This window comes from Canis lupus, chromosome 6, assembly GCF_048164855.1.
Source record: "Canis lupus baileyi chromosome 6, mCanLup2.hap1, whole genome shotgun sequence".
Classification (NCBI taxonomy): Eukaryota; Metazoa; Chordata; class Mammalia; order Carnivora; family Canidae; genus Canis; species Canis lupus.
In genome coordinates, this window is record NC_132843.1 from 19,646,502 (window position 1) to 19,658,640 (window position 12,139).

The 12,139-nt window shown below is 40.8% G+C and overlaps 1 protein-coding gene across 4 annotated transcripts in view; it reads right to left on the reverse strand.

Moving 5' to 3' along the window:
• CHST9 (carbohydrate sulfotransferase 9) overlaps positions 1 to 12,139 on the reverse strand; it is a 241,262-nt gene that overhangs the window by 53,729 nt on the left and 175,394 nt on the right. Inside the window, exon 4 of one of the 4 annotated variants that reach the window (XM_072829109.1) lies at positions 8,940 to 8,986. The exons of the other annotated variants lie outside the window; for them this stretch is intronic. Within the exon in view, the coding sequence (XP_072685210.1) occupies positions 8,940 to 8,970 (31 nt within the window). The 5' untranslated portion in view covers positions 8,971 to 8,986. The remainder of the gene's footprint in view (positions 1 to 8,939; positions 8,987 to 12,139) is intronic. 4 annotated transcript variants of the gene reach the window in all.

A 12,139-nucleotide genomic window follows, 5' to 3' on the forward strand; every position in this document is an offset into this window, starting at 1 on the left:
GCTTTACTATCTAGTCTTCCTTCTTTATTCTCCCTCACCCCCATTAATTCCTAAATAATGTAAAGGCATGAAAGCCTCTATGCAGGCAGAAGGTGACGTCTGGTTGATAATATATATTTGGCAATTTTGCTTTGCAAATGAAAATGGTTTTATTCTACAAAATCGTTTTTGAAAGACTGCAGCCAGCCACTGCTCTCAACTTTGAGGACAGAGCAATGGATAAGAACGAAAATGTCCATGTTCTTACCGAGCTTACATTATAGACGGGGGCAAGGGTAGATAATCGGCAAATTAACAAATATAGAATATCATATTGTGCCAGGAAGTGGCATGAAGAAAATAAATTATGGTGGTGACACTTAGCAAGAGGGAGGAGGGAGGTATCTTAGATCAGCTATTTGGGGAAGGTTTCCGAGTGACATTTGAGCATCGCTCTAAGTTACTTAAGCTCATATCTGATTTCTTTCTCAACAGCTTGACCTTGACACTTCAGAGTCTAAAACAGAGTTTGTTATCTTTCTCTTAAAATCTGTTCCCCTCTGGCCTTCCTCATTTTGATCAGTGCTATCATTAAATCTCGAAGTCACTCAGACCCTAAAACCTTCAGGTCAGCCTGGCTTCTTTCTTTCCTTACCTAGCCAGCCTGTCAGGAGGTCTCTGGCACCTTCTCTAGGACACCTTTGACATCCGCCTCCTCCATGCTGCGGCCAGTCCTGTGGCACGTGCTTTCAGTTTCTCACAACAAGATGACTGAATCCGCCTCCAAATGGGCCTCTCTGATACAGATGCAATGAAATGTCGGGACACCTGCACCCCGATGTTTCTAGCAGCAATGTCCACAATAGCCAAACTGTGGAAGGATCCTCGGTGTCCATCAAAAGATGAATGGATAAAGAAGGTGTGGTCTATGTATACAATGGAATATTACTCAGCCATTAGAAATGACAAATACCCACCCTTTGCTTCGACGTGGATGGAACTGGAGGGTATTATGCTGAGTGAAGTAAGTCAATTGGAGAAGGACAAACATTATATGGTCTCATTCATTTGGGGAATATAAATAATAGTGAAAGGGAATAGAAGGGAAGGGAGAAGAAATGGGTAGAAAATATCAGAAAGGGAGACAGAATATGAAGACTCCTAACTCTGGGAAACGAACTAGGGGTGGGGGAAGGGGAGGAGGGCGGGGGGTGGGGGTGAATGGGTGACGGGCACTGAGGGGGGCACCTGACGGGATGAGCACTGGGTGTTATTCTGTATGTTGGCAAATTGAACACCAATAAAAAATAAATTTATTATTAAAAAAAAAAAAACGGGCCTCTCTGCCCTCCACCTTTCAACCCCTGCTCACCCTGCTGTAATATTAACCACCCACAGCTTTCTGATAAAAACTTTTGAACTGCCAGTGGAAAACATTTTTGCCTACAGAATGAAACAACAGATTTCTTCCTCTTGGATTCAAGATCCTGCGAAATCTGCACAATTTTCAACTCCTCTATCCAAATTGACACCTACCCTCTGCCAGGTACGATTCTAAACACATATAATATATGTTAACACATATATTAACTCACTTAGGCCTCACGACAATGCTCTGACGCAGATACTACTATGCTTCTTATTTTACAGATGGAGCTGTCAAGGCCCAGAGAAGTTAATTGACTTGTCTAAAGCTGTGGAACCAGCACATAGACAGCCAGGATTTTAATGGAGCCAGTCGAGCTCTACTGCCTGGCCTCTGACCAGAGTGGTATATGCTATCTTCTACAATTTCAGAATCTGTTCCTGCTTGTGTGTGATTGATGCTACTCCTCTAGGCAAGGATACTCTCTTCCTAGCTCTATTTCTGCTTGTCCAAGTCCTCAAGGCCCAGCTGGGGTAGCCTGCCATTCCCACCTCTTGCCAGCCTCATCCTTAGTGGGTGACCCCATCTGTGAATTCTCAAAACAATCCTGTGATGTCACCTACTACCACATAGTGGCACATGTGATATTGTCTACGTGTTCTGTTCTTGCAACTAGACTTCTAACTATAATAAGGCAGATGTGGTGGCTTATTTCTCTGGGCCCTTAAGAAAGACTTAGCTCATACAGTAGGTACTTAGGGTTGAATATTGTAGGGATTGGTCATAGAGCACTTTGTGGAATCCTGTATCCAGATATTATTGGCTTTAGTATGTTTAAATTTAAGACACGCCATATAAAAACTTGTGAATAAGGACAGAGAAATTCACTCAGCAAATGCTTACTGAGCATCTGCTGTGCACCAGGCTTTGTTCTAGTCCCTGGGATGCATCAATGAACAAATGAGACTCAGTCAGATGAGGCCAGGTGATGTGATAACAAATGATCACCAAGTCATAGTAGCTTAAGATGAAAGGTTTCTTTTCTTTCTTTTCTTTTCTTTCTTTCTTTTCTTTCTTTCTTTAAAACTTTTTAATTGGGTGTGTGTGTGTGTATATATATATATATATAAAATTTACCATTTAGTCATTTTATATTTAATTGTGCAGTCCAGTAGCACTAAGTACATACACGTTGTGTAACCATCACTATTCATCTCTAGAACTTTTTCATCATTCCACACTGAAACTGTATCCATTAAAAAGTAGCTCTCTATTCCCCCCTCTCATGTTTGCAAATCTTTTTAAAATTTAAATTAAATTAATTAACATATAATTGGTATCAGAGGTAGAGGTCAGCACTGGGTATTATAAGGTAGATGAATCACTGACCTCTACCTTTAAAAAGTTTATTTCTTCATTATGTTTTCTTGGTGGCCAGGGAGATTTTGCTCAACTCACTCACTCAGGGACCCAGCCCAATGGAGCAACCTCCATTTTGAAAGATGTCAGGAGGAGGGAATGTGGTAGAGAGTATGCTGCCCGTGAAAGGCTCCAACCAGACATGGCACACATCCTTTCTGCTCTTCTGTTGGCCAAAAAAAGCCACACAGCCTTTTCTGTATCCAAGTAGTCAGGAAAATAGCCTCCTACAGTGGACTTGGAAAGAGAGCCAGATGTCAGTGGATGGCTGTCACGGTGACACACAAAGATTTCTGCCTTTTGGAACTTACTCTACACTCTAGAGGGGGATGCAGACAATGAGTTATAGACACAATAGGTAAGTAAACCATAGAATATGTTAGAAGATGATAAGTGCAGGCTCCTGGGTGGCCCCAGGTTAAGTAGCTGCCTTAGGCTCAGATCATGATCCCGGGGTCCTGGGATTGAGCTCCTTAGTGAGCTCTCAGCAGGGAGCCTGCTTCTCTCTGCCCCTCCTCCAGCTCGTGCTCTCTCTCATTGGCTTGCTCTCTCACTCTCTCAAATAAATAAATAAAAAACCTTTTAAAAGAAAGAAGATGATAAGCGATATGGAGTAAGAACAGGTAGAGGGGGCAAAGGAGCTGTAGTAGAGATGGCGGCAAACTGCATGCAGTGCATACTCGGGTGTCCATCAGGGCAGTACCATTGAACAAGGACTTGATAGAGGGGAAGCAGTTAGTTAGGGCTATCCAGAAAAGAGGGTTCCGGATGGAGGGAGTAGCAGGGAGCCCACAATGACAACGTCTCTGTATCTGAAGAACAGCAATGAAGCTGGTATGGCTGGGGCAGATGGGGATGGGCAGGCGCCTAAATGCTGAGGCCAGGGCACATGGGGCCTTGGGAGCCACTGTAGAGATCCTGGCTTTTATGCTGAATGACACAGGGAGCCATGGCAGGGTTTTGAGCAGGAAAGTAACATACTGCATTTAACTTCAAGAAGGATCTGCATTAAGAAGGAACACTTGGAGGGTGAGCGGCTGGTGCAGTAATCTAGGTGAGAGCTGAAGGCAGTTCACAAGGGCCGATGGCACTTCTCCTTGCCGATCTCTGATCACAGATTCCCTTTTGGGTGTGTGCACGTTTTAAAATGCGGTTTTAGTTTCAAATGCTGCACAGCACTGAGATGAAACACGGTTTCTTCCCACGGCCCCCACGATGGCCTCTGCCTTCCCCTAGCCTCCACCTCTGACACCTGGTTCACTAACTTCCACCATGCTGGCCCCCTTTCCATCACTTGATGACCTTCGAGTTCTTTCCAGCCTCCCTGACATGCCCTTCACCCAGGGCACCCTTCTCCTGTTCAGTTCAAATGTCTCATGGGAGGGAGGATTTTCCTGACCAGGTAGCTTAAGGGAGGACTTGATTGTCCTCGGTCCCATCCCTCTGTGCACTTCTTTCAGGGTTCCCTCTACAGTCTGCAGTCCCAACAATCCATTTTATCACAATTTAACTCCTGGTTAATTGCTTCTCACTACTCGAATGTAAGTTTCAGTGACCAAACAGCTGGGACTGGGTCTGTCTTGTTCTTTTTTGTTTAATTTTTAAATATTTATTTATTTATTCACAGAGAAAGAGGGGGATGGGGGAGAGAGAGAGAGAGAGAGAGAGAGAGAGAGAGAGAGAGAGAGAACAAGCAGGGGAGCAGCAGAGGGACAGGGAGAAGTAGGCTTCCCACCAAGCAGGGAGCCTGATGTGGGGCTCGACCCCAAGATCACAACCCAAGCCGAAGACAGATGATTTACTGACTGAGCCACCCAGATGCCCCTGGTCTGTCTTGTTGTAAGTGGAATTCCCAGCATCTTCAATAGCACCTGGCAGCATGAGGCACCTGAGTAGGGTGTGCATGAAGAAATGAATGAATGAAGAGTCCCAAATGATAAGCTGGAATCAGTGAGGCAAAGACATAGGTGAGTGGATAAAAGGTCCTAGGGGAATTTAAAGAGATTTTTCAAGTATCTTAAAAAATTCTAGGAGGTGATGCTTTAGATGGTGAAGTGTTTTTTCAAACACCAGACCGGATGCCATCACTCTGAGCATGCTGGGCGCTTACCATAGTCTGTTTTTATGATCTGCTTTTGTATCTGTTTCCTCTACCAGGGGCTACATATTATTCTTCCTTTTATCCTGGTGCCTAAGTGCTTGACAAATACTTTTTGTACCAAACTGTACTGACTACTCATGTCTTCTTACTCTGTCATGCTGAGCCCTCTAATTAGATCCTTATTAAAAATAAAATCTTATCATGAATCTTGTAGGGCCTTTGTGGAAAGAAACTTTGCATGCATGCCATGATCTTTCAGACACATTGAGATGGTTCTAATCAAGCCACCATCTGGGCCACATGTTTTATTAGCTCAATTATGTTGTGTTCCATCAATTTGTGTCAATATTACAAAATGTGAAGTATAAGATTTGAGCTATGATCTATGACATAGATCTCCCTGCGATGTCTATTTCCCTCTTGAAGTTTTAAAGCCCAATACATTTTGAAATGAAAGAAATCTGGGACTAATTAAATGAAAATCAGGGCTAGAGATAGATGGTGGACACTGGTAGGCATTCGAGCAGGCACAGTAAAGTTCTCTAACCAGGTGGAGATGTAACTGAGACACAGAGGTCAATGTTGCATTTCTGACTTTCTCCAGTGTCTATGTGGGACACTGATGGGCTACTTAAAAGAGAGCAAACATTTAGATGAGAGAGGCCTGAGGAATGTAGGGGGAAAAGAAAGGTAGGAGGACACCAAATGTGAAATATGTTTTCTGAATCTTAAAACTCCCTTGAGTTGGGTTTCCTCTGAAAACCTAGATGTGATTTTAGTCTTAGCTTAAAAAATGAGTTTCCTTGTATCTGTGATGCTTGGCAGCTTTCAAACACTTCTACAATCCACACTGTCATCTGATCCTCCCAACAACTCATCAGTAGGCAGAGTGGGTATGATTATTTACATTTTATGAAAGAAGAAAGAAAGGCCCTGAGCTTAGGGCAACTTGTTCCAGGCCATAGGGCTGTTAAGCAGCAGAGATGCCAACAAGAATCGTTTGATAAGATACCAACTATGTCCTGTCAATTCTGCCACACAAATCTACCATTTTATAGGTGCAAGTGAGGACTGGCTCCCAGGAGAAGCTAGCAAGGGGTGGGGAAGCAGGGTGCAGAAGAATGAGCCAAACAACGGTGGTTTCAGAAGTGCCAGACTCAGCTTGATTTTTGAGGGTGGGATGCTGTAGGGCATAAATTACATCTCAGGATTTATTCCACCTCCAGGAAAAGCAGCCCTTGTTGGCCAGTCAACAAGGGCTGCCCCCCACCACCTAGGAAGAGCACCCCCTGTACTCTGAGGCAATCTTCTAAAGGGTGTCAAGCATACTTGAAGGGACTCCAATTGTATGCCCCAAATCTACACTAATCAGGAGGATTACATGAGCTACTGCACATGGGATAAGTGAAAGCAACTTGGAATTTTTCAAATACTATTTGAATATAAGAAATTATTTTATTCTGATGCATTCTTAGGGCAGACTGACTCATCTGAGCACCTTCTTTGAAATCAGAACCAGACAGAGCTGCAGGAATCTGACTCTCTTCCTAGGGAATCTGGTTCAGAGACATTCATTTAGAGAAAGGGGGCATGTTCAAAGATGGTTGTTATTCTGGGGCACCTGGGTGGCTCAGTGGTTGAGCATCTTCCTTTGGTTCTCCTGGGATCCTGGGATTGAGTCCCACATCAGGCTCCCTGCTTCGCCCTCTGTCTATGTCTGCCTCTCTGTGTCTCTCATGAATAAATAAAAATCTTTAAAAAAAAAAAGAATCGTTTCATTAAATGTATAGGAATTAATTCTATCAACTCATTCTGTTCAGACAAAAAGTGAAGCACAGAGGACAAGTGATGGTGACTCAAATCATGTAAGTGGTAAACGGCAGGCCTTGGATGGGAATCAGATCTCCTGATGACTTCTCTGGAGTCCTTTCCAGGAACCTCCATACCAACAGTAGGAAGGAACTTTGCTCTTTAGCTGGTAGGGATGAGATGAGGATCAGGAGGGCAGGGGCCAGGTGAGGGTTCTTGGATAGTCAGCAGTCCTAGAGCTTGCCCAGACCCAGAGAGAAGATTAAGTCTTTTGCATATTTTTGAAGGCCTTCTCTATCATGTGCAGACTCTTATAGGACAAGAAGAAAAGTACCCTAGCAAGTGCTTACGCATAGCTGCCTGAGTTTACAGGCTGTATCCACCCCTCCCCAGCCACCTCAACTTAAGAGGAATGGTCTTATTTGAAGGGAAGAGTGAGAGGGAAACAAGGGATGGGGAGCCTCAGGTGCCACAGAGTATGTTCTCCAGGCCCTTATCATGTCTACAGGGCTGGAATGGGCTGGAAGAAACCTGTGTAAAGTCGCAGAATTGTCTTATGAGAAGTCCGACACACACACTCCATTCTATTTTCTTAAGTTTCTAAGGAAGGTGCACATCTCTAAAGAAAATACGCTACTTATAATACATAAAACCATTTAATTTGTACTGGTGTTAAAAAAAGAAGTTTAAATGAAACCCATATGGAAGCTGTCTAAATGCTTGGGTTAGAAAGAAGATTGGGTCAAATACAATAGCGAGTCCTAAAGCAATAGCCTGCTACAGGGAGTCCAAATCTATCTACATTTAGTCTAAATGTAGAATGACCTTTCACTACCAAGCCTTGAGCTTAAAGTCGGCTACAGTTATTGGAAATCATTTCCAAAGGTCATTTGTAAAAAAAAAAAAGTATATGGATTTAAAGATGCCTTCCATACATGTAGAAAGCCAAATCTGCAATGCTAGTGAAAAATAATATGGGGAAATAAAAAAAAAATAATATGGGGAAATCACTGTTGCAGTGATGAGTTTTGAAAACAACCTAAAAAGGTCAAGGTCACACAGATAGTAATTTCGTTTTCTTTACTTATACATCAGTAGACTTGTTCCTGTGTGTGTTGCTGAACTATTTACCACCACCCACGTTGCGAACTATTTACCACCACCCACATGGATCGCAGAAAAAGAATATGCGATATTATCTAGGAGGGAGTTACTAAGAACCATTTGCTTTCACTAGATCAGGGCTAATATTACACTGAAACCATGCAGAGAACATTCTAGTGAGCCAAAAGCTTGACTCAAATTCCAAGTGGTGACATTTATATGCAGGATGTCCAACATGTCATTAGAAATTTTTCAAAGGGCATATATAGCTGAAGTCGCTAGGGCATGATTACATGTGCCACCTTAATAAGTTTTAAAAAAATTTCAGTAGCTCAGCGTGAGTGCTGAAATGCTTTCCCAGTTCATCAGTGAATGCTAAATGAGCCCCCTTTTTAGATGCAGGCAGGAGAGCAGGTGTGTGCATATGTAAGAAATAGATATGCTCTGATGATTCTCAAGGACAGTCTTTTCTCCTATCCTTCCCCCACCCTGCCCTCAGTATAAAATGATGTTTAATGTGGAATATCAATTTGTTTTTCTTGGAGTAAAACACAAATTAATAACAAACTATTCTGCTTTATTTAACTGGGAATCTCTTTGTCTCAATGTTTTACTTTTCATTCTTTCTAACTGACCCCTCCTTCTTTCTTCTGTTTCTCATATTGATGTTTATATAGAGAAACATATATATTTTATAATATACAATATATACATATATAATATTAAAAACATATAAACATCATATATAATATATCCATAATATATGTACAGATATTAGCATAAACATTATATATATATATAAACACATATAGAATACAACTTTGCTTTTTTGAACTTCAGCATAGACTCCTAAAGAAAAACTATCTGGATGACCTATTTAGGTACTGCATGTTTATTAAGCATTAAGTCAGAGTATTAATAATTCTTTTGTTCTTTGCCCCAACTACAACAAAAAATGTAGAACATCTATCCTGTGCTAGAACTCTTCTAGACACTGGAGCCTGCATAGATTAAAAATAAGCCACCTCATCTGCCCTCATGATGTTGGTTTGCTTTTGCTAGTTGAAGAGGAGTTGCCTACTGTTTGGTGTTTGTGAAACAGAAGAACAAACACTATATTCAGTAAGAAATCTGGATTCCAGGGTTGCTTTCAACACTTACCAGCCTTGTAACTGGAGGCAAGAAACTTCATCTAAGTCTTTCTTCAACTGTAAAAGGAGAAAAAGAATATCTGTCCTACCTACCTCACAGGGCAGTAGAGAAAAAAAATTAAAACTTTATGAAAATGCTTCCTAAATTCCACACTTTTCTGTAAACTTAAGGCACTGATGCACTTGGTCAATGGCAGATCCAGTGGCTAGCTCAGTGCTAAAGAGAATGGGCTCCCCACACAGGGATGAATCCAAGAGTCATGTCTTTGATAGACAGTAAGAATTTAAGAACCTAGCAAGGTGACTTATGTGACATATCTTGTATCTGTGTGTGTGTGTGTGTGTGTGTGTGTGTGTGTGTTTTAGGAATGAGATGAAGTGTCAGGGAACAGAACGCTGTCCTGTGCTATTGCGTCCTGGAATTATGCCCATCCTGTTTTGTTGTGTTTTACCATGAATAGTTCCTTATAAGATGTGAATACTTTGTGCCTTTTACCCTCCTGCTGCCAACCTCTTGCATCTTTTTCTTTCATTATAAAAGCAATATGTTCATAACAGAATATTTGAAAAAAGGCCAAAAGTAGAAAACTATCACCTGTAGTACCACGGTCCTCAGACAACCACTATTAATCCTTTATATTTTGCTCTCTCTCTCTCTGTATATGGTTGGTTGGTTTTGTATAGTTGTGGTCAAACTGCACATGCAATGTTGAGTCTGCTTGTATCTCCAAATAACATTATAAAATAAAAAAAATCTATGTTTCCATCCTCTTTCTCCTCTCTTGTCATTTAAAACTGAAGTCCTGCATCATCTCCTTTTGGTAGCTTAACAAGTCCTGCTAATTTGATCACATGAGCCTCAGGTGCATTCTAATTCTAATAATAGGTCACCACCAGAGTCCATCTCTCTTCTTCCTGTGAATTAATGGAATCCTCTGTATTCCCAATTTCACCATGAGCTCCTTCACGTAGGAAGCATGTCTATTTGATTTCATGTACACAGAGCCTAGATCAGTGCCTGACACAGACTGCACAATAAGTATTTGTAGAATAAACCACCGAATGTTATGATAAATTCTTTCATGAGTTTCTACTCTACAGTCCTTTGAGTAGATGAACCATAATTTCCTCAAAAATCTCTCTATTGCTGGTTTCAATATTCTTACTACAAATAACTATGCAATTAACACTCTTCAATATAATCTTTTACTGTATTTCAGGTTTTTTAAAATTAAAGATTCAGAGAAAGAAAATTCTAGGTCTAAACATTTTTTTTAAGATTTTATTTATTTATTAATGAGAGACAGAGACAGAGAGAGAGAGAGAGAGAGAGGCAGAGACACAGGTAGAGGGAGAAGCAGGCTCCATGCAGGGAGCCCGATGTGGGACTCGATCCTGGGTCTCCAGGATCAGGCCCTGGGCTGAAGGCAGCGCTAAACCACTGAGCCACCTGCGCTCCCCTAAACACTTTTTTTTAAATAGCGCTTGATATATATTGACCTATTTCTTTTAAAGAAGGTGCATTTACTTTCATCATTCCCAGGCTATATCCTAGCATTGGTCAAGACTCCATTAAGACAGCATGGATGTTTCTTTTTCCAGGAAACCTTCTCTTCCCCATGACCTCTGGCCTGTCAAGCTTGGGGACACCTCTTCTGTACTTCCATATAACCCTCCATCATAGATTTATGATGTTTTACTGCATACTTTTTCTTCCAGAGAAAACTATTAACTCTTTTAAGGCAAAAGGCAAATCTCACTAATTTTTATAATCTTCAGTGCCTAAAAGTGCAACAAATTTTCAATACATTCTTGTTGACTGCAAGTAGCTGGTGTTTATTCCAACTATATAGTGAAATTGATCCATAAATAGAGGTAATAATGGCAATGATTATTATGTACCAAACATAGAGACAGAGAATTAGTGGAATTCTTTGCTCTGGAAATCTTGAAAGAATTAATGTTCAAAGATTACTATGATGTTCAGTTATTCAATGATTCACAAATTGGAATCAGGAAGTTTCAGAACAATGAATTTCCACTTTCCATCAACTTGCCTTTACTCCGTTTTAGACATCAGGGTTCCTTCCTCTACAAAGTCTTAGGGTTTACTACTTCAGCATACAGATTCAATTACTGGTAGTGCTGCCTCAGGCAAGCAGCCCTATCAGCTCCCAATCTGTTAAAAAAGAAAGTCTAGACTTTTCCTGGGAAAAAAAAAAAGATTTTATAATTTATAACAGTTAATAATGAATATTTTACCAAGGGCAGAAAATGAGCAAAGTGATGTGAAAGAGGCCATGGAATTATTTCATAGCAACCCATTGGCTAAAACAGAAGCTGAATATTCTATGCTTAAACCGAGTGCAGAAAGCAGATGTAAAAATGAAGTGATCTTAAAGAATACAGATACGACCTTTCACTTCTTTAGTTTTTCTTCAAAATGCTGATCAACAGTCAGCTATAGAACAATGATCCTTAAACATGTAAGGAGTACTCTGTGAAGTTGATAGGAGATGGATTAAGGCCATAGAGGATTCTTTTCCCCTTCATTTTTGCACGTATCTTCATAGCAGAATTGGGATATTGCATTTTCTTCTCCTAGTTTCCCAAATTAAGAAGTGGGCTGAGAAATTGGAATTAGTTGCAGACTGAATTTTACATGTTAAATAAAGGCTTTTGGTTTTGAAAAAAAAAAAGCATAACATAAAATATCGGTAAGAAGTAGTTTAAATGTTCCTTTTTATAGGGCCCAAAACATAAATACACATAACCAGGCAACTTAATGCCAATTTATGAACACAGTCTTGCTCATGACCCACACAGATATATTGCATATTCTTCATGGTAAGGTAGCCATCTTCATTCCATTCACAAAAAGTAGCCACTCATGTCTGGCATCAATCAGCTTGTGAATTCCTGACATACTTAGCGCAGCAAGTATTTGCTAAGTGGCATGTTTAGAGCAGAGAGGCATCAATCATTCAAGTGTTCCTAATTTCCATTGTAATGAGCACTTGAGAATGAACAGTGAGTTCATTGTTCAGGAGTACATGTGCAATCCTGCTGTTGATCACCAATAAACATGAACTCATTTTCAAACTCTCAGCGCTTGCCTCTGGCACATGGACTTTGGAGGTATGATTTCTGTGGGTAATTATCCCACTTCGTATGTGTTCAGTGCTTTGTTGTTAACAAAGGCTTCCATTA